The sequence below is a fragment of the Elgaria multicarinata genome, chromosome 3, assembly GCF_023053635.1.
Source record: "Elgaria multicarinata webbii isolate HBS135686 ecotype San Diego chromosome 3, rElgMul1.1.pri, whole genome shotgun sequence".
Taxonomy (NCBI): Eukaryota; Metazoa; Chordata; class Lepidosauria; order Squamata; family Anguidae; genus Elgaria; species Elgaria multicarinata.
Window position 1 is genome coordinate 14,787,766 of NC_086173.1, and position 22,482 is coordinate 14,810,247.

At 43.5% G+C, this 22,482-nt stretch overlaps 1 protein-coding gene across 1 annotated transcript; it reads left to right on the forward strand.

Annotated features, from left to right (window-relative positions):
- The first annotated feature begins 1,572 nt into the window (after positions 1 to 1,572).
- On the forward strand, positions 1,573 to 21,872 carry LOC134396548 (tetraspanin-1-like). The gene is made up of 7 exons (XM_063123066.1): positions 1,573 to 1,629; positions 2,948 to 3,154; positions 7,839 to 7,913; positions 10,240 to 10,347; positions 12,701 to 12,835; positions 19,711 to 19,794; positions 21,816 to 21,872. The coding sequence occupies exons 1-7, from the start codon at positions 1,573 to 1,575 to the stop codon at positions 21,870 to 21,872; spliced, it is 723 nt and encodes a 240-aa protein (XP_062979136.1).
- The last annotated feature ends 610 nt before the right edge of the window (positions 21,873 to 22,482 follow it).

Below are 22,482 nucleotides of genomic sequence, written 5' to 3' on the forward strand. Positions count from 1 at the left end.
AAAAGGGAAGCATAGGCCTCTTCCGGACCCCTTGACAGGGGCTTTGGCCTTTATTCATTTATTTAATTAATTTATTATTGCATTTATATCCTGCCTTTTTTCCTCTAAGGAATCCAAGGCAGCGTACATAATCCCCCTCCTCTTCATTTTATCCTCACAACAGCAATCCTTTGAAGTAGGTTGGGCTGAGAGTCTGTGATTGGCCCAAAGTTACCCAGTGGGTTTCCATGGTTGAGTGGGGACTAGAACCCGGATCTCCCGACTCCCAGTCCAATATTTTAGCCACTACACCACACTTTCAATAATACCCCTGTCCAAACAGGACGGCACTGCTCAGCTTACCAAAGGGATGCTTCAATCTGGGCAACACTTCTGCAAACGCTTCCACCACCACCTTTTCTCTTATCGTTTTCTCACAGACAGTTTCTTGCCCAAAGCTGAGAAAAACAGGTGGTTTGCTGGAAGTAAGGACTCTCCTCCATCTCTGCTCTGAGAACATTGACAAGAGATCTGTTCACACAGACTGTAACATTCCAAAGGCTGAACAGGCCCCCAAAGCCTTCCAGACTACTTCTAATTAAATCTCAGCTAAACTTCAAGATCTTAACTATTCCTGACAAAGGGAGGGAGTTCTGGTTTCTCAGCTGCCAACACCATTTCCCCCTCCCCACAGCCATTCTGCAAAGGAAAAGAATAAGAACTTGAAGCCTAAGAAAAGTGGATGGGAAGGGAAACCCAGGCCATAGCTAGACCTAGTGGTCTAGTGGGACGGAGGGTTGAAGATCTCATGATTTTTTTATCGTGAGATCTCCCCCTCAGTTCATACACAGAGCGCAACAACCTCAGAGGGAGAGGTGTCACGCCCATTTTTAAAAAAGAGATTGGAGCGCATGAGCGCTCGTGCACAAAACGTAAGTACTTTTTAAAAAATAATTATTTTCCCCACTCACCCCACCCCACCCCCGATGGGTGCAGAGCTCCTGAGGAGCTGTGTGCCCCACGCGTGGGTTCCGGCTCCTTGCGAGGAACTGGGACAAATCGCAGCGCCCAGCCACACATTCCACGGTCTCAGGCCCAGCCCGAGACCATGGAAAAACCGGGCCTAAAGTGTAGGGTGAGATCCTGGTGCAAGGGAGGGATCATCCCTCCCTGATCTCGGGATCCCCTGTGCACCATGTAGATGCACAGGGACGATCCTGGGGATTGCCCTGGGATTTTGCCCCGTCTAGCTAAGGCGTCAGTCTCTGTTCTCCCCTCCCCTCCCAGGTGAGCCCTGTTCTTTCCCATCCCTGATTTCAAGAAGAATGAAGTGTGCAGAATGATGCTTGGATTTGGTAGCAGACCATGGAGGATGGGGAGATTAGGAGTTAAGCATCCACTTCCAGACCTCCTGAAAGCAGGATGCCAAGTAAAGGAAGCTGCTGACCAGGATCCTGGCCTGGTCAGCAGCTTCTTGCAATTCTCAGGCTTCCTGTGATCTCTTCACCTGGATGACAGTTTGACAAGGATGATAGTGGTTAAGCATGGCGTTTGCTGTTCTCTTGGCTTCATCCCTGCTACAGGTGCAGAAAGATGGTCTGCTTCTCCTTCCTGAAGATCATGATGTTTGTGTTCAATGGTGTGATATTTGTGAGTATGTAAGGTGGTTGGTAATTTGCAATAGCGGGGAGGGTGGGGGGTCAAATGTTGGAGCAGATTCATAAATTTGCTCCGTCTCACAAGATCATCTCGATGATGTCAAGAAGTGTACAATGATGTTGGGGAAGGTTAAAGGGCATTTGAGCCTCATGTGTGAGAAAACACTCTAAAGGAGGTATCCAAGGTGCTGAAACCTTCTTCCAAAATGGTGTCAGCACCTTGGATAGCTTCTTTGAATTCTGGCTGGTTCTGACTGAAACCCAGAATGGATTCACAGCCCCACGGGAATCAGTGCCACCAGCTTCCACTGCTTTCTCCATACATTCCATGATTTTTAGGGAAGAGCTAAATTTGCAAAGGAAAAGTCTGTATCTGTTGTAATGTGTGAACATTCACTGGGTATAATAGGAGAGGAGAGGGAGTGTTAACACTTCTCACACACTCAGTTCTTTTCTTTAATCTCCACCCCCCCCCCTCCCAAGCATTATTATATTGCTTTCCACCACACCACCACCGCGCCCTCCACTCAGTTTGGCTATAGGACAAGAAGAAAAGTTTAACTCAAGAGGCAGCTGGGCAACCATCTGTCAGGGATGCTTTAGGGTGGATTCCTGCACTGAGCAGGGGGTTGGACTTGATGGCCTTATAGGCCCCTTCCAAGCTCTACTATTGTATGATTCTATGATAATTGTGGGGAAAACCCAGGTGGGGATATTTGCAGGGAAGGACCACTTTCCTGACCCTTCTCCCTTGCAGACATGTACCATTCTCAGTATAACACATACTTATTTGTAGTGATCATCTCTTAGATGTGTCATGAAGATAAGGCTTTATTGATCCATTGTGCTTTTAATGGATGTCAATGTGCTCTCTGTTTTGTTTTAAAGAAGGTCTCCACACCAGTTGTATCTGTTTTATTTACTTACTTATTTCCTTTTTATAACCCAAGTTCTCCAGGTGGCGTATAATACATTAAAAACAACCAAAACAAACCAGCACCAGCAGCAGTATGTTGTGATGTTTTGGTTTTTTAATATTGTTTTATTATTGCTTTTTTTGTTTTAAATTGGACGTTTCCTTCAGCTCCCATTGGGTGGAGGGTTCATTTTATAAAAACTTCTATTAAATAAATAAATTAAATAGTTCCATTCTCAGAAGTGGGCTATTGGTGGCAGCAAATTACTCTTCCTGTTAAGGGCTGGGGAAGCTGGAAATCTCCGGCCCTGTACAAAAGCCACCAGAATCAATGCAGAATGGGGCTTCCTCCTCACACGACTTCTGACTCCTCTTCTCTCCCTTGTCCACCCAGTTGGGGGGCCTGGCTTTGCTAGGCATCGGCATCTGGGTAAAGGTTGACAGCGGTTCATTTGTGAAGCTCTTGGGAGCCGCCGCTCCGCAGTTGATGCAGCTGGTCAATGTAGGCTACCTGTGCATGGCAGTTGGTGCCTTCCTCCTCCTCATGGGCTTCATGGGATGCTGCGGAGCCATGAAGGAAAGCAAATGCCTGCTGCTTGTGGTAGGTGCTTCGACTAAAGGTCTCACCCTGGGCCAGGCTCAGGCATCACGGACTTGCTCACAGGGTGTGAAGGTTTGAGGCCTACACAGGCTTGGGTTTAGTTTAAGCCTGAAGGCCCAAAAATCTCCTGATGGGAGGGGGCATTCCTTGAGTTTCATTTCCCCCCTAAAGGAGTTAAGTTAGGGTGACCCTATGAAAAGGAGGACAGGGCTCCTGTATCAGTTGCATAGAATATACAGTTGCATAGAAAAGGGAATTTCAGCAGGTGGCATTGGTATATATAGGGAACCTGGGAAAATTTGCTCTTCATCACAACAGTTAAAGCTGCAGGCAGGGCCGGTGCCAGACTGTTTTGCACCCTAGGCAAGTTGAGCTACTTTCACCACCACCACCCCAAAAAATGCCAACTTTGATTTTTAAGAACACATGTTTCCTGGAAAAAATAAGAAGCACAAAACTAGAAACTGCTAAATTTATTTTAAAGTGCAAGAAATATGTCATGCCAATTATAGCAAACAAATTGGAAAGGAATGTCTATGGGCCTAAAATGCATTATTTAATAGGAATATCACCTCCAAATCATCCCCCCCAACTCACACATCACTCACTCCAAACAAACACACGCATGAACACATGCATTCACTCAAACACCCCATGACCCCATACATTCTCTCTCTCTCTCTCTCTTCCGGGCACGTTCCGGAAGTCCGAACGTGCAGCCGCCCTACCCCCACCCCAGCGTCCCTGGCTTCACTTTGGCTGGGCGGGTGTTGGGCGCCATCTCATCGGCCCAGGCCCAGCTGAATCCTCGGGCCGGGCTGGCTCACAGCCAACGCACATGAGTGCTGCGCTGTGCCCAGCGCCCCTCTTAGCTTGGCGCTCTAGGCGGCCGCCTGAGTGGCCTCTATGGTAGCACCGGCCCTGGCTGCAGGAGCTATACTGCAGCTATACTGTGACCAGATTTAAAAGAGGGCAGGGCATCTGCAGCTTTAACTGATGGGATGAAGAGGAAATTTCACCAGGTTCTCCATATATACAAATGACACCTGCTGAAATTCCCTTTTCAATAGAACTGTTAAAGATACAGGAGCCCTGTCCTCCTTTTCATAGGGTCACCCTAGTTAAGTTTCATTTCCCCAGTTTTAGGTTACCTAATCGTTTTGTTTCAGTTCTGGGGGAGGGTATAAAAAGGGGTAGAATTAACTGTTCAGGAGGAGAGAGAGGAAGAACTAGAGAGAGAGAGAGAGAGACTCTGAAGAAGAACAGCCAGGAGAAGGCTGAAAGGGACTCTAGGCCAAAGCCTACAGGTGAAAGAGTAGCTAGGCTAGAGGAAACTGCATTTTTATTTCTTTTATTTCTATTTTAAATGCCTTTTAAAGTTTTACAGCTCTGTGTGAATAAATGCCTTAAGTTGATGTGTCTTTGCCTTATATCATATAATCTAGTAAATATTTGTTGTTAAAACCTGGTGTTCAGGAGTGTCATTTACACCATGCCTAAGGCCAAAACCCCACGTTACTAAGAGGGGAAGGTAAAAAAATATTGTATGAGAAAAAGGGCTCTTAAAGAGGCAAGATATCTTTAAGGAGCTGATCAAGGGGTCCAGGTAAAGGAGGAACCTTGACACAGGGGTTATTCCCTTTCTGACTTAAAGTTGTGCCTCTGGACTGTGTTCAAGAGGTGGACTTAAACTTTCCTGGAACCCTTGAGCCTCTCACAGCATAGAGTCTCTAGCCCCGGGTGGGAGGCTGCACCCCTCAAGATGACGTTGGACCACATCTCCCATCAGTCCTGGCTATTGGCCATGCTGGCTGTGGCTGAAGGGAGATGGAGCCCAAGAACATCTGGAGCATGACAAGTTGGCCACCCTAGATCAACTGCATACTGACGGAGCATCTGAGAAATATTCCTTCCTTAGATGCATCTGTTTAAGAGGTTAATCTACCTTAGAGTGAGGAATTTCAAAGATCTAGCTGTCCTGTCCTGCCTCATATGTCAAGAAATATTAGGGGATGCCCACCCTTGAGCAAAATTACATTACGAGGGTGTTGCTATCCCCTCCCAGGTAGCTACATGAGTATCAATCATAGTGAATAATGCAACATGTCAATCAATCAATCTTTATTGCTTGTTAGCCGAATAGGCCAATCGCAAACAAATAAAATAGTAGCAAAATAACATATTAACATAATAGCATATCCATACACCGTCTCACTGCAATCAGAGGAATAATACAAGATAATAATAAAAAATCTGATAATAAGCTTGATTGCAGTACCAGTACTGGCCTGCATGTAATCTCAGATTAGTAAAATTTGATCCTATATGGCAAACAAAAGCTTCCGTACCTCCAGCGCCTGCTGTACAAATTTGGCAGTCCTGAATGATATATAGTGATCAGAGCCTAACAATAGTATCTGAGTTACATTTTTAGGTGACATGTGATTGAACCCAGGAATCAGGGGCTCAAGGTATTGCTTCCGCAGCTCGACATACACTGGACACTCAACTAAAAAGTGTCATATCCTCAATTTTGGGGCAGCCGGCTGGGCAGTCAGCTTTAGCGCGTGAATGGATCCTATAACGCACTTTCACCTCCATTAACTGGAGTGAATTTAACCTGCACCAGGTAAATAACCATCTCAACTTGTGTGAGGTAACAGAAGTTAAATATAAAATAACTTTTCCCGGGGCATTAATTATACTTTTGTATATCGTATTTGAATGGCTCACTTTGACGACAGCCAATGATGATTGTATTTCACAATCATACTGTCTTCTTGAGATCTCCTCTTTAGCCCCATCAAACCCCCTTGTAAGGAGGTAAACTTGTGAGCAGCCCAATTTGGATACAGAATGGCTCATCTTTTCTGCCCATGAATCTTTCCCCATATCCTCGTGTGTGGCCATAACCAGTGGAGAAACCAACTGGAACTGTATCTTCACCCAGAAGGAGATTGCTGCTTTTAGAGTTAACGTTCAAATTGAGTGACACGCTGTTTCCAGGCGGACAATATCTTTGGATATTGATCTGGGGACCCCAAGCGCTCTGGTTAGAAATTTATGTACACAACATGTAATTCTGGAATGGAAACACATTGACTACTAGGGATGCTACAATAGAAGCTGATTTACTCCAGAGAAAGAAGAACACTGTGTGAGCAAGCCCACTGACTTAAGGGCATTCAACCCTTATTTTCTCACCACAGTCTGTATATATGTGAAAACTGGAGCCAAAAGTATGCTGTTGACTTGGGTGGAAAATTCCTCAAATTCAGCCTTGCCTAACGGTGTCATCCAAATTATTATTTTTATACCTCTAAATAGCCAAAGCTCTATCCCAATGCCCAATGCTCACTGGGGTGATGGAAATTGTAGTCCAACATATTTGGAGAGTGCCTGGTCATGGAAGGCACAGAGGCCCCAGGCCCTGACTATGAGCAATCTTTCTTAAGAACCTGCTGATATCATCATTTTAAAAACAAAATTCAATATTTTTCATTGATTTGTTTTTGTTTTTACTAACAAATCATCAATAAACAATAAAACTTCATGGGAATACATTGAATACCTTCTGTGATCAATATAATATATTTTATTACAGAGATTGCATCTCCTATATTCTATTTAATTATACCCCCCACCCCACCCCTTGTCATATCCTATTATCCTAATAAATCTTTCCATAATTGACTCTGAGTCTCTGGTGGTTTCAGTGATTCCTTATGCCTAATCATATAAGTTATAAATTAATGCAATGTTGCAAAGAGGTCTTCCTTATAGTTAATGCCCGGAGTTGCTCTTTTGACGTGGGTCAGTTGTTCCATAAGGGCAATTAGACCAAATCCTGAAGTACCATCGTTGTAATGTGGGTTTGTGAACTTGCTTCCAGCTGGCTGCGATTTCCATCCAGGCTGCTGCCCATAAGGAAGTCAGTACCTCTTTGTCTTGTAGTTTGTCATCTTCCTTGTCATGTATTGATAGCAGATCCATAGTGGAGACAATTTTATCACTTGACCTGTTATTTTGCCTGCTTCAGCCACCACATACCATAACACTGAACAACCATCTGTCAGGGATGCTTTAGGGTGGATTCCTGCATTGAGCAGGGGGTTGGACTTGATGGCCTTATAGGCCCCTTCCAACTTTACTATTCTATGATTCTATGATATGAAGAAATGTACCAGTCATAATACTGTTCCACCAACATGCTTTATTTCTATATTTGGCATGGCTTTTGTGGTGTTAAATGCCACCTGTATACAATTTTAATTGTGTTCTCTTTTATTTTCATAGAGATAGATTTCATTGGACCCTGTTGCCACAAATTTACCCATTTTGTTTGCTCAGTTTTCATTCTCATATCCTTCCCCCAAATTTGCTTGATCCCCTTCTGTATCGCCAAGTTGCAAATCTGAGATGAGCCCGTATAGAATTGAGGTTATTCCTTTAATTTTCATGTTGTCCTTTATTATTCATTTCTCAAATTGTGTTATAGTTGTATTATTTCTGCCTTCAGGGTTGGATTGTTATTAAATGGAACATTTTATGTATTTGTATTCAACTGAATTCCCATAGTTGAGTTGTGATTTGCGTTCCCATTTTTGTTATAAAATATCAGTTGGCATTTCTGAGCTCTGGCGATTGGTGGTTATGGACATGCTATCTCTGTCTCTATTTCCAGTTCTTTGCGGTTACACTGATTCTCTTCATAGCGGAAGTGGCAGGTGCAGTTGTGGTGCTGGCCTTCTGCTCTGTGGTAAGTCGTTGCTAGCACTTGGAGAAAATGGCTTCTGCAAACCACATTTTGCAGCAAGAGGGACCCTGACTAGGAACACAAACTGAGTTGTTTTGGAAGCATCACAATTTAATTTGCACAATTCTGGACTCGGTGTTCCACTGTCTTGTGAAAAAAATCAGAGGGAGGGATAGCCATCTTAGTAATTACAACAAAGAGTGCTTTGGCACTCTTTGCCAGCACAAGTTATATAGTGAGAAGGTTCGTATAACCTTTCGGAGGATGGAGTGCCATAGGGTGGGAGCCAACACAGAGAAGTCCCTGTCCCACACACAGAGATGATGTAAATGATGAAATATGGAGTAAATATGGGATGTGCAGCAGCAAGGCCTCTCCCTTGGCTCCCTTCTTGCCAGTATTAAATAGCCACTTCTGAACCTAGCTAGGCCTTGTCAAGTTTTTTCCAGGTCCCCAGGGTGGGGTGATTTCCCAAGTTAAAGGAAGCCAGATTCCGGCTGGACATCAGGAAAAACTTCCTGACTGTTAGAGCAGTGCGACGGTGGAATCAGTTACCTAGGGAGGTTGTGGGTTCTCCCACACTAGAGGCCTTCAAGAGACAGCTGGACAAGCATCTGTCAGGGATGCTTTAGGGTGGATTCCTGCATTGAGCAGGGGGTTGGACTAGATGGCCTTGCAGGACCCTTCCAACTCTGCTATTCTATGATTCTATGATTCTAAGTCTATGCCTTGATTTCCCAAGCCTTGATTTCCCAAGTCTATGCCTTCTCCATCCATCTTCCCCTGTTCCTGCTCTCTGCCCAGTCCAGCCACTGATCTTCTGAGCCTCCTCTCCCACTTAATTCCAGTCCTTCAGCCTTTGTGCCCTCCGCCCTGCTACAGCGCGCCACCCTCCCTGCTCGAGTCCCCAAGAAATATTTTCTTCAGTCAAGATGACCTTTCAATTCCCTTCCAGAAGCTGTTCCCCCATCCCCACTGCCAACGTTCTGTTGCTGTAATATCTACATTATTTAGCATGCTGGTGAACATACCCTAACACTGCCATTGCTTGTCTTGGTGGGTTTTGATACCATCTACTCATGGTATCCTTCTGGGTTACCTGTCTGGGATGGGACTTGGAGGCACTCTTTTATGATGGCTCCAAGTCCTTCCTGAAAGAGTTCAGAAGCTAGTGTTGGGGCCATTGTGGCCATTGTGCTATGGTTTTCCACAGGGTCCCATTTGTCCCCACACTATATAACATATACATGTAACTGCTATGTTTTGGGGTTCAGTATGCTGTTGACACCCAGCTTAATCTCTCTTTCCCACCTAAATCCAAGGAAGCTGTTCTAGTTCTAAATCAGTATCAGAACAGGATGAGGGTGAACTGAAGCTTAATTCAGACAAGGCAGAGGTGCTCCCGGTCAGTCAAAAGGCAAATCAGGGAATAGGTATCTATATTGGATGGGGTTATACTCACCTAGAAGACCCAGGTTTGCAGTTTGGGTGTACTCCTGTTTCCAGTCCTGAACCTGCAGGGCCAGGTCTTGGCAGTGGCCAGGAGAGCATTTGCTCAGCTGAGGCTAGTGCACCCACTGTATGTCTGATCTGTCATATACACCATAGTTGTACACATTTGGACTATTAGAATGCACTCTACATGGGGCTGGCTTTAAAAAAATATTTGGAAACTTCAGCTGATCCAGAATGCTGTGGCTAGACTATCGATGGGCATGTGACTCCCTTGTTACAAAAGCTTCACTGGCCGCTGGTCTGCTACAGGCACAAGTGCTGGTTATGACCTATAAAGTCCTATTTGACTTGGGACCAGGCTGTTTGAAATACCGTAGTCTCCTATACAAGCCTGCCCATGTTTTAAGGACTTCGGGGGAGGCCCTTCTCTGGGATTGACCACCATCAGAGGCACATTTGGTGGGGAAGCAAAACAGGGCCTTCTCAACGGCTGCTCCCAGGCTCTGGAACTCCCTGGTCCCTTTCTGTTGACCTTCCCCAGCAGATAGCAATGTTTTCATTCAGATGGGCCTTTGGCATTTAAACTGGTTTGCTGCTGAAGGGGGTTCTAACTGAATGGATGGTGGGTTTTTTATTATTATTATTATTATTATTATTATTATTATTATTATTGATGTGTTTTAAGTAGTTTTAAAATCCATTTTATGTTTTAATTGTATTTCTATTTTTATTGGAATTTTGCTGTTGTTAGCTGCCTTGAGTGGCAGAAAGGCAGGATATAAATTTAATAACTAAATATTATATAAAAGACAGTTGGTTTTTAAAAAATCCTGTAAAGTTCTGAGCTAGCCGCTAATCTCTCTCTTGGATCCAGGCAAATATATTTGTTGAGTACTTGAAAAATTGGGCCACAAAGACTTTAAGAGAGGACTACGGGAGGCAAGAGGACATCACAGCCGTTTGGGACACCACGATGAAAGAGGTGACTGAAGTGGCAAAATCCATTTTCTAGTTTATTGTAAGTTTTGCTTCCACAGTGGAGTTGTGGTGTGTTTTTTTGGATAAGAGTCTCAAACTACAGGTGGCCACTTCTGAGCTTTGCAGGACCTGCATATGGAGGTGCTAGTTACTCATTTGTCTCTTTCTACTCCCGTGGTCTGCTTAGACCTGGGCCAGACAATTATTTTGTAACTGTGGCAATTTAAGAAACTGTTGTGACAAAATGGCTGCTGTGAGAGGCGTTGCGAGTCACAAAGGACAAGTAACCTGTCTGAATGACTACAAGGCAGAGGTGGGCTCTGAGCCAAAACACACGACACAGTTCCTTTGAACTCACAGTTTTCAGCACCAGCAGAAACTGATTCCACCAAAGGCAAACTCTGCATACATACATGAAGACACACACGTCACTTTGCTTTGAAATGATCCCAGCTGCTGGTAAGAAAATGTGTTGATGAAAAAGGAAAGTGGGAGGGTTGGGGCACTTTGGTGGGCCCCAAGAAAGGGCTGCGTTGGTGCCCGTGGGCACCATGTAGCCCACTCCTGGTTTAGACTGTTGGTGTAGTGTAAAAAGAAAGGGTGTTGTCCTTAACAAAATGTACAACTATCCAGATTCAAAGGGTTAAGCTGCTCTAAGAATATCTGTGGCTTGCTCTGTTGGATAGACGGGAGTGATATTGGCTACCCAGTTCAGGGCTTTTCCATTAAGTCAGCCCGTACAAGTACATTTTACAGGAGCTCTGTGAAGCCTGGGATCACTGAAGAAGACAACCCGGTGTCGAAACACAATTGACCTGCTTTTTTAATTTCTCTTTTGGTATTCTTGTATAACATTAATGCAATTAGATGTATACAATAGATGCCAGTGCACTTTAATACAGTTGTTGAATTGTATTTATGTGATAAAATCTTGTTAAAATTGTCTTTTCCCTCAACCCTTTGAATCTGGATAGTTAGACTGTTGGTGTAACTGGATTCTTGATCTGAGTAGGTTAAAAGGTGTGTTCTTTATTGCTGGGGCAGGCAATGTAATTAATAATAAATTAATAATAAATAAATAAGGTAGATGGCGATCTACTAGTAGATCTCTGGGTGATTTGCAGTAGATGGAGAGTTCCAGACTTTCGATTGCATTCCCTGTGGGAGACTCCTCAGCTCCTCTATCGGGGTGGGGAATCTGTGTCCCTCCAGATGTTGTTGGACTCCAATTCCCATCAGCATGGCCAATAGCCAGGGATTGTGGGAGTTGTAGTCAACTAACATCTAGAAGGCAGTGAGTTCTCCGTCCCTGCCCTCTGTTGTCAGCTAGGTCATGATACCACCTTGCAGACTTGCCATTGCTCCCTTTCACCCCGCAGACATGACGATGTGGGCGATGTTGTGTACAGCACACACAAACTTCCATGACTGGCCAGTCATAAGTGTGCAATAAATTGTTCATGGGCAGTAATCTGCTCAAAGAGTAGAAATTAAAAAAATGGAAGAATGGCAGATCCTTGACACAATATCAACAATAAGGTAAATCAGAACCCAAAGAATCTAAAAAGAAAGTCATCAGAGAGAATTTTATAAGTTTTCCAACCAAAAACATTAGGCACAATTCATTGAGAAATGTCCTGCAAAAGCCCCCCACCCCACCCCAGATGAATCCTTGTACAACTCACAGACATTTCAATAGGTGTGTATGTGCCACAAGAGTCATTGATGGTGAATTGTGCCCATAATGCTCCCATGTGCCACAGAGGGCATGTCTACACCAGTTGTTATCCAAGGGATTGTCCCTGTGCATCCACATGATGCACAGGGATCCTGAGAGCAGGGAGGGATGATCCCTCCATTTCCCAGGGATATCTTCAGACACTTTTAGCCCAGTTTTTCCCGCGGTCTCAGGACGGTCCTGAGGACTGCAGGTGGTGAGGCCGCCCATCCCGGCTTCTTCCTTCCTCCCTGCAAGTAGTGGGTGTCAGCAGAGGGAAGGAGCTGGACTTGGGTGAGTCCAGGGACATTGGGGGGGTGGGGAGTGGGGTTAGGGCTTTTTATTTTTTAACTTACTTTTTCACTGGAGTGCAAGTGTGCTCCAGCTCCTGTCTTTTTCTTTTCTTTTTTAATGGCAGGTGTGACGTCCTGCTTCCTCCCTGGACGCCGTGTGCTGCATGTGAACCCAGTGGGAGGATCTCACGATATTGTGAGATCCACCCTGCTCTCTCCCATGGTGTAGACATGCCCAGAGAATGATTTCCTAGCATTGCTCCCCTTCCTGGCAGTTTTCCAGTCTTCCCCTGCATGCATATGATACAAAATGGCTGCTATAAACAAGATGGATCTCTCTGTTCTAGCTGAAGTGTTGTGGATTCAACAACTATGGTGATTTCAACAGTTCCTACTTCTATCAAATTCATGAGAAATATCCCTCCTTTTGTTGCCTAGACAACAACAAATGCCAGGAATCTGCAATTGACCACAGCAAGCAGGTAACTTGGCTTCAGAGAGATCATAAGTGTATCAGTGCAAACTTGTGACATGGATTGCCTAAACAAGAAGTTTAAAAGCTAACCCAGTGGCATAAACCTTTATGGCAGGAAAAGAAAATTCAAGCCAGTACTTTCTAGGTCAAACATGTTAATCTGGAAACTTCAGGTATGAAATGAGAATAGGCAGTTCACCTCTGTCAATAAATGGGAACAGAGACATTGTATTCACCTGTGAGAGCAAGGAACATTTGGATATGAGATCAAAGTAGTTTATGTTTAAATCCAGCTGATGTCAGACTCATTCATAGGTTACAATGGGAATGGGTTGGGGAAAGGTAATGAATGTTTCTGAAAGGAGCACTTCGTGATCCAAGTCAGCGTTGATGATTAAACCATGAACGATTTTGAGTGTGTGTGTGTGTGTGGTGCCAAAGAGTTCCAGAGATTGTTATGGCTTGACAGAACTCAGAATGCATATTCAATATAATTGTGGGGAACAGGTACACACACACACACACACACATACACACACGTGTGTTACATATACACTTAAGAGTTCATCATTTTGATGGCAAACAAGGTAGAAAAACAATACTAACTTGTATGCAGTTTGGGCCAAATGGTCAGCATATATGAACCTTTCTAAAAAGATTCACAAACTTTGTAAAGTCAAGCTAGTCATCTAAGGGCGTAATCCTATGTGGATTTCTGGCAGCCTCTGAACTCAGACACTGCCAACTAACCAATGCAGGGCGGGAGAACAATGGAGGCAATCTTTGCCTCTGTGCTCTAGCCACCCTGCATTTCTGCTAGATGGGCTATTGTGCCTGTCTAGTGGGGTTACCTTGGAGGGGAAGGGAAAGAGGCCATAGGAGACGTCGTATCACAGCCGTCTTGGGCTCCTCCCCTTCCCTCCCTGGGAACACCCCTTTCCTCCCTGGGAACACCCCTTTCCCTGTCCCTGCATTCCATTTTTGAAGCATGGAGAAGTAGCTGGAGGGGTTGGGGAGCACTATTTCCTGGCTCTGACCTCCTGGCTCCTTTGCCCCCACCCCAGACGGTGTCTGGGCAGCATAGGATTGCACCCTAAGTAAGACCATATGTTCCAGGGCCTCCAAATTTGATGCCTTTATGATAAGCAGCTAATAGAATTGTTATCATTAGTATTATTTTATTATGAAATATCAACAAAACAAAAAAGAGCTAAAATGTGAAAATATCAATTTCAATGCATTCATGTAAATGTGTGTGGGTATGAAAATATGGCTTTCTAAGGATTATACATAAACTTCAACAAAAGCAGATCAAATATCCAAATAGGTATCCTTCCCCAGGTGGCGTCTATACACCACACATTCAAATGTAGAAATCATTGTAAGGTCCTCAAGTCGTTGCATTATAGGAGGTGATCATTTATCCTTTCATAGTTGTAATATCAGTCAAAAGGATGCGGAGAACCATTTGTGCTGACTGTGCATTAACTTCCAGGAAGCAGGTAGATAATTTAAAAGCACATATAAATACTAAGGAGTTTGTCCATATAATAATCTCCTCCCCAAAACAGGAAACTATTGGGTATTGCCAAAAATATATGGTTAAAAAAAGCATAAACTATGTTACACCTCCAGCAATTAGCTGACTTAGACAGATCCTTATTAAAGAGATGTTTAACAGGGACTGGCCGGCGAGACCATATCACGCCAGTCCTTTTCCAGCTTCATTGGCTGCCAGCCCAGGTCCGGGCACGATTCAAAGTGCTGGTATTAACATTCAAAGCCCTAAACAGTTTGGGGCCAGGTTATCTGAAGGAACGCCTCCTCCCATATGTACCTGCCCGGACCTTACGATCATCCACAGGGGCCCTTCTCTGTAAGCCCCTGCCAAAGGAAGTGAGGCAGGTGGCTACTATGAGGAGGGCTTTCTCTGCTGTGGCACCCCGGCTGTGGAACGAGCTCCCCAGAGAGGTCCAGCTGGCGCCTACACTGTATTCCTTCCGTTGCCAGCTGAAGACCTTTTTATTTTCTCAGTATTTTAACACCTATTAACTTAAATTTAAACTTTGCTGTTTTAATTCCATATTTTAACCTATATCAATTTCTGTTGCGTGGTTTTATCCTAGTTGTGCTTTTTATATTTGTGTTTTTAGATTGTTGGTTGTTTTTATGCTCTTCATGATTTTAATTTTTGTGAACCGCCCAGAGAGCTTCAGCTATTGGGCGGTATAAAAAATGTAATAAATAAATAAATAATGTTGTGGGGTGCAATAGACACGAAACAAGAGTTTTTACTGAATAAGGTAGTAATGCTTCAGATACAGAGGCAAAATGGGACAATCCAGTTCCCTATTCCATTTCTGCTTAAGACCCGGTATATCATATTTATTCACCAATAATAAGTATTTATAAGCATAGATTGTGGGTAGACAGGATACCCTGGAGAAGAGGCTGATGCTAGGGAAAGTGGAAGGCAAAAGGAAGAGGGGCCAACCAAGGGCAAGATGGATGGATGATATTCTGGAGGTGACGGATTCAACCTTGGGGGAGCTAGGGGTGGCAACGGCCGACAGAAAGCTCTGGGGTGGGCTGGTCCATGAAGTCACGAAGAGTCGGAAGCGACTGAACGAATAAACAAAATAACTGATTGTCCTCAATATGTGCTTCCAATGCCGAAGGAGACTCTGAAGCCATATATTCGGCAGGGCCAAACCTAAATTCTAACAAATGTTGCAATTGCAAGTATTGCCATTCAGATGTAGCTGGCAAGTCGTGTTTGGCACACAAAGCTGAGAATGACAAGTGCTCATAATCAGCACCCACCAATTGATCCAAAGTAAAAATCAATATATCCATCCAAGTCTGCCATAAAAACATTTTCTTGCCAATTTTTAAATCTGCATTTCCCCATAGAGGCAATTTAGCATGAGAAAATGGACATTAGACGCCACACATCTCAAACAGCCATAACTGTGGGAGGAACCCTGTTTTAATGTGCTCAGAAACTAATCCCCTTCATTTAGAGAGTGGATCCAGACAAGAAGATTCCAATATATCATCATCATCATCATTATTAATATCATTTATATATTTTAGAAGGGCTCTATATTTTCATATTATGCCCATTAATTCTATTAAGAAAGTACCTTTTATTAGAAATCCATGGAGTTACCTCTTCTGGCAATCTAATCCAAAAGCTGGTGGTGAAGTTGCATTCCTAAGAGGTTCATCAGATGAGCGTTTGATCGCATGTTCGCTACTGACCACTTATGGATGTGTGCATGTGATTCCGCCCCCCCCCCCCCCCGGTGTGATGACACTCTAAATGTCAGACTTTAGGTTAACATTGAAGTGTAGTGGAAACGGGAGGATTCCTGTAACATGTTTGGCTGCATCATGTGTCATAGAATCATAGAATAGTAGAGTTGGAAGGGGCCTATAAGGCCATCAAGTCCAACCCCCTGCTCAATGCAGGAATCCACCCTAAAGCATCCCGGACAGATGGTTGTCCAGCTTCCTCTTGAATGCCTCTAGTGGTTCCATTGTTGTACTGCTCTAACAGTCAGGGTTTTTCCTGATGTCCAGCCGGAATCTGGCTTCCTGTAACTTGAGCCCGTTATTCCATGTCCTGCACTCTGGGAGGATTGAGAAGAGATCCTGGCCCTCCTCTGTGTGACAACCTTTCAAGTATTTGAAGAGTGCTATCATGTCTCTCCTCAATCTTCCCTTCTCCAGGCTAAACATGCCCAGTTCTTTCAGTCTCTCTTCATAGGGCTTTGTTTCCAGACTCCTGGTCATCTTTGATGCGCTCCTCTGGTCAAGCTTGTCTGTATCCTTCTTGAAGTGTGGAGCCCAGAACTGGACACAATACTCTAGAGGAGGCCTAACCAGAGCCGAATAGAGAGGAACCAGTACCTCACGTGATTTGAAAGCTATACTTCTATTAATGCAGCCCAAAATAGCATTGGCCTTTCTTGCAGCCACATCGCATTGTTGGCTCATATTCAGCTTGCGATCTACAACAACTCCAAGATCCTTCTCGTTTGTAGTATTCCTGAGCCAAGTATCCCCCATCTTGTAACTGTGCATTTGGTTTCTATTTCCTAGATGTAGAACTTGGCATTTATCCCTATTAAATTTCATTCTGTTGTTTTCAGCCCAGCAGTCCAGCCTATCAAGATCACTTTGAAGTTTGTTTCTGTCTTCCAGGGTATTAGCTATCCCACCCAATTTTGTGACATCTGTAAATATGATAAGCGTTCCCTGCACCTTCTCATCCAAATCTATATAAATAAAAATGTAAATGTTCGTTCGAAACAGACGTTATATCTCTGAAAGTTCTTCACCGATTGCTTTGAAATTTTTACACAACGCTACATTCGAATACGCGAGCGTTGTTATGTAACTATGTTCTATATGGGGACAAAAGTTTGTCTTAAAATCGAAGAAATAGGCCTTCTAAAAACCAGTCCTGCTGATCATTGTGACATCGCCAACCAGTAGGCCAATCCACTGCCTCTGCCTCCTCTCCTATTTGCATATTCTCTCACAATTAGATGAGTGAATATAGATGTGACACCTGTGACAGTTACACATTCTGAAGAAAGGTAACTGCCAGGAGTTTCCACTAACCTCCTCACCGTAAAAACATCCTTTTTTAAAAACCAAACAGCAGGCCAATCCACTGCCTCTGCGTCCTCTCCTATTTGCATGTTCTCTCACAATTGGCTGAGTGAATATAGATGTGACACCTGTGACAGTTACACATTCTGAAGAAAGGTAACTGCCAGGAGTTTCCACTAACCTCCTCACCGTAAAAAACATCCTTTTTAAAACACCAAACAGTAGGCCAATCCACTGCCTCTGCCTCCTCTCCTATTTGCATGTTCTCTCCTATTTGCTCTTATAGGTCATTGTGACATCGCCAACCAGTAGGCCAATCCACTGCCTCTGCCTTCTCTCCTATTTGCATGTTCTCTCCTATTTGCTCTTATAGGTCATTGTGACATCGCCAACCAGTAGGCCAATCCACTGCCTCTGCCTCCTCTCCTATTTGCATGTTCTCTCACAATTGGCTGAGTGAATATAGATGTCACACCTGTGACAGTTACACGTTCTGAAGAAAGGTAACTGCCAGGAGTTTCCACTAACCTCCTCACCGTAAAAACATCCTTTTTAAAAAACCAAACAGCAGGCCAATCCACTGCCTCTGCCTCCTCTCCTATTTGCATATTCTCTCACAATTGGCTGAGTGAATATAGATGTCACACCTGTGACAGTTACATGTTCCGAAGAAAGGTAACTGCCAGGAGTTTCCACTAACCTCCTCACCGTAAAAACATCCTTTTTTAAAAACCAAACAGTAGGCCAATCCACTGCCTCTGCCTCCTCTCCTATTTGCATGTTCTCTCACAAAACTTTGCAACGGCACGCGGCTTGCAGTAAAAAAATTACTGAGCAACATCATAGAAGGAACAATCTTGACAGGACCTTTCAAAGGTGAAGATGTCCTCGTTCCTCGCATTCCTATGATTCTAACAGATATGCCATTTCAATTTAAGAGATTGCAATTCCCAATTCGATTGGCGTTTGCAATCACCATCAATATCACCATTTAGATATTCTAAATAATGTGCAAGATAAAATGAAAATAAAAACAGAATAAAACAGTTAAAACAAAATTTTAAAAGAAGCAAAAACAGAAATCTAAGGCTGCATATTAAAGAAAGGCTTCTTGGAATAAAAATATTTTCAGGAGGCGCCGAAAGGAGTACAAAGTTGGCAAGGAATTCCACAGGAGGGGCGCCACCAAGCTGAAGGCTCTTCCCCTGGTGGATTCCAATCGGAGGATGGATCTATGTGGAACCACCAGGAGGAGGCCCTTGGATGACCTCAGTGACTGGGCAGGTTGGTAAGGGAGAAGGCGCTCTCTCAGGTATCCTGGTCCCAAGTTGTTTAGGGCTTTGTACACAAGTACTAGTTGTTCCATCTAGCCCACTTTTAGCTAGTTCGTTAAGCAGAATATCATGGGGCACTTTGTCAAAAGCTTTGCTGAAGTCAAGATATATTACATCCACAGTATTCCCACAGTCCACAAGAGAGGTTACGCAATCAAAAAATGAGATCAAATTAGTCTGACAGAATTTGTTCTTGATAAATCCATGCTGGCTTCTAGTAATCATTGTTTCCAAGGTGCTTACAGATTGACTTTTTAAAATCTGCTCCAAAATTTTCCCAGTCATGGATGTTAGACTGACTGGTCTGTAGTTCCCAGGTTCCTCTTTTTTGCCCTTTTTGAAGATAGGGACAATGTTTGCCTTCCTCCAGTTGTACGGCACCTTACCTGTCTTCCATGATTTCACAAAGATAATAGAAAGTGGTTCTGAGAGTTCTTCTGCTAGCTCCTTCATTACTCTAGGATGCAGTTCATCAGGCCCTGGAGATTTGAACTCATTCAAAGAAAGTAGGTGTTCTTTGACCATTTGTTTATCAATCTCAAACTGCAATCCTGCTCCCTCAACTTCTGCCTCATTTTTCCAGGGGGGTCATAAACCCGCTTTTGGGGGAAGACTGAGGCAAAGTAGGAATTGAGCACTTCAGCCTTTTCTTTGTCATCTGTTATCAATTTGCCATCATTAAGCAGCTGAACCACCATTTCTTTCCTCTGTCTTTTACTATTCACGTATCTGAAGAAAGCCTTTTTATTGCTTTTAGCATCCCTCGCTAATCTCAACTCATTCTCAGCTTTAGCCTTCTTGACGCCATTTCGGCACTTCTGTGCTACCTGTCTGCACTCTTCTTTTGTAGCCTGCCCTTCCTTCCACTTCCTATATGTATCCTTTTTTGTTTTCAGGTCGTCTCTAAGCTTTTTGTGTCTTTCAGGGCTGCTTACGTGAGTTTGAGGTGTTTTTGAGCAACAAAGGGAAGATTGTCGCAGGGATGGCTCTAGGCATCGCAGCGCTTGAGGTAAACTTACTCACGTTTTTATGCGTGTCACTTGATCCCTACCTCCCATCTTAGAGTTGGTAATGTTACCCACTCTTTATATCCCACAATGAGTCTTTCTTTCTCTGAGCTTGACTTCGCACCTACACCAAGGCCAGCAACTTAGAGCTGCCTTCCCTCAAACTGGTGCTCTTTAGATGTGTTGCAGTGCACCTCCCATCATCCCCAGCCTGGCTGAGGAATGGTGGGACACCTGAAGAGCACCAGGATGGAGAAGGCTGCTCTAGGTTGCTGGCCTTGGTGTAAGTGAATCATGCTTCACTCGCCCCACTGCCTACTTTGACCAGGTCCATTTTGGGTCTTTTTTAGCATTATAAATTATGTATTTTTAAAAAAATTAATTTTCAAAATACATAGACAAACAAAAACATACAAACAAAGAATTTTCATTGTTGACTGCTGGCAGATGGTAGTACATTTAGAATATTTTATCTATTTCTTTACAGGTGTAGTTAGGATTAGAATCTATTAATTAATTGGAGATTATGTAGTTCTTCATAGCTGTACATTATAATTAGTCTCTCTTCTATAGTTTCAAAAAGGGCTGTGACAAGTTCTGCTGCGTATCCCCTTGACTTTTAAATGATATAAAGTCGTGCTATATAGTGTAAAAATCAGAAGTCTTAGCTTCACCCTTAGCTAGTTTGAGTTGGTGTGTCAACTCTTCTGCCATAGCTATTTGCCACTATTCCATATACCAAGTTTCTAAAGTTAAGAATTTCTCTGTTTTCCAATTTCTGGCAATTACCCTTCGAGCAGCCATCAACAAGAATACAATGAATTCTTTAGACTTAACATTTACACTTTGTTCCTTTCAAATTGTTAGTAATGCTAATGCTGGTTTAAGATTTATATTTTAATGTGTGATGTTTTAGATTTCTGTAAATATCAAATTCCAAAACTGTAACACTATAGGACAGGACCACCACATATGAAAATATGAACCTAGCATTATAAATTATGTCTGACCTTAGACTTGGCTCCAAACTTTTTACATGCTGGTGATAGGAAGCATGTCTTTACAAATGGGAAAGCTTAGAATTTTCTGACAAAGCAGAAATGGCCACAAGCATGTAACAAAAAAGTATCTAATTCTGATACGCATCTGGTAAAGTTACATAACTCTTAAGAAGCAATGTGGTAATAAGAGTAGAAGTTTGGGCATAGTTGGAGCAGAAGGGGACATGTCTGGAGGACTGGTTATTCGTGTGGGGGAGAGCTTCTCCCTGCTTCCAGAGAACCCCAACATTTAGCAGTCACTGCCAGGATGCTTCCAAACACATCTCCACAGAGAGTGAGACAACCAGGCCTATTTTGAATTCGCTTTTTAATCCAAATTTTCCTCCAGAAATGGAATTCCACATGTGCAGTTTCATGAAAGAGCAACAGTAATTGCCACAGTGGACTTTGATGAGGCTCGCCATTAACTCCTGTGAGAATAATAATACCGTAATAATATATTTATTTGTCACCCGCCTCTCCCTCTGGATCGAGGTGGGGTACAACACAATTAAAAACAACATAAAGTACATAAAACTAATTAAAACATTTTAAACCGGTGCATCATTAAAAGCAGCACACCATAAAAAGGCATCTTAAAATTCAGCTGGGTAGGCCTGCCGGAAGAGATCAGTCTTTATGGCTTTCTTAAATTCTGGAAGACTGTTAAGTTGACGAATCTCTCCCGGCAAGCCATTCCACCAACTGGAAGTGGCAGAAGAAAAGGTCCTTTGGGTAATAGTTGTCAGCCTGATTTTTGTTGGCTGGAGTAAATTCTTCCCAGAGGACCTGAGTGTGCGGGGCGGATTGTACGGGAGAAGGCGATCCCGCAGAAGCAATAATTTGCCAGTCTCTGTGAGTGGGCATGCAGGAAATGATGCCATTTTGCGAAGATAGTAAAATGGCACACAGCATAGTCATGTCAGTAAATACCAGGAGGTCGTGTGTAAAATACCGTCTCAACTGTTCTCTTTGTTCCCTAGCTGGCTGCCATGACTGTCTCCTTGATTCTGTATTGTCAGATTGGTACACACAGCTGAAGCACAGCCTCCACTGACAACACCGCTCTGGCTCCAGGTATGTCAGATTCACATCCCATGAAAGAGACTTGACAGACAACCTTTTTCAATGAGCAAATGGGACATTAATTCTTTTTTTTTCTTTTTTAGTGGATCAACATAGCTACAGGATCTTGATCCTCATTCATAATGATCAGACATTAATCCTCTGTTAGTATTCCTTTTTAAATTCCCCATAATTTAACAGTATATGTGCAACCACACATGCTTTTGCTTCAGTAGACACTCTGGAAAAAATTGTTTTGGGGCTGCCCCACCACTTGCCCTATGCAGTGGGAAGTCCAGGGCAACATTTACGGAGTCTATATCCTTCGGAGGAGAGAAGACTGAAAGCTTGTGGGGTCTTTGTAATAATCTCTTTACAAATGTACAGGCTTTGAAGCAAGCACACAAGGAGGCAATACTAGCTACAAAACAGTCCCAGCACTGTTGAATCCAAAATCTCTTTTGATCATTCCGCCTGGAAACCTTTGAGCTCCTCTGCCGAACTAGGCAGAATTGGCCACAGATCTCACCTTTCTAGGTTGGTGTGTCTCAAGATAATTTCTGGATACTTCGAACGTTACACAGA

Coding starts and splice junctions, on each gene's coding strand:
- LOC134396548 (XM_063123066.1), top strand. CDS start 1,573: ATGGTCTGCTTCTCCTTCCTGAAGATCATGATGTTTGTGTTCAATGGT. Junction 3,155..7,838: donor GCAAATGCCTGCTGCTTGTG/GTAGGTGCTTCG, acceptor CTCTATTTCCAG/TTCTTTGCGGTTACACTGAT. Junction 10,348..12,700: donor GGGACACCACGATGAAAGAG/GTGACTGAAGTG, acceptor TCTCTGTTCTAG/CTGAAGTGTTGTGGATTCAA.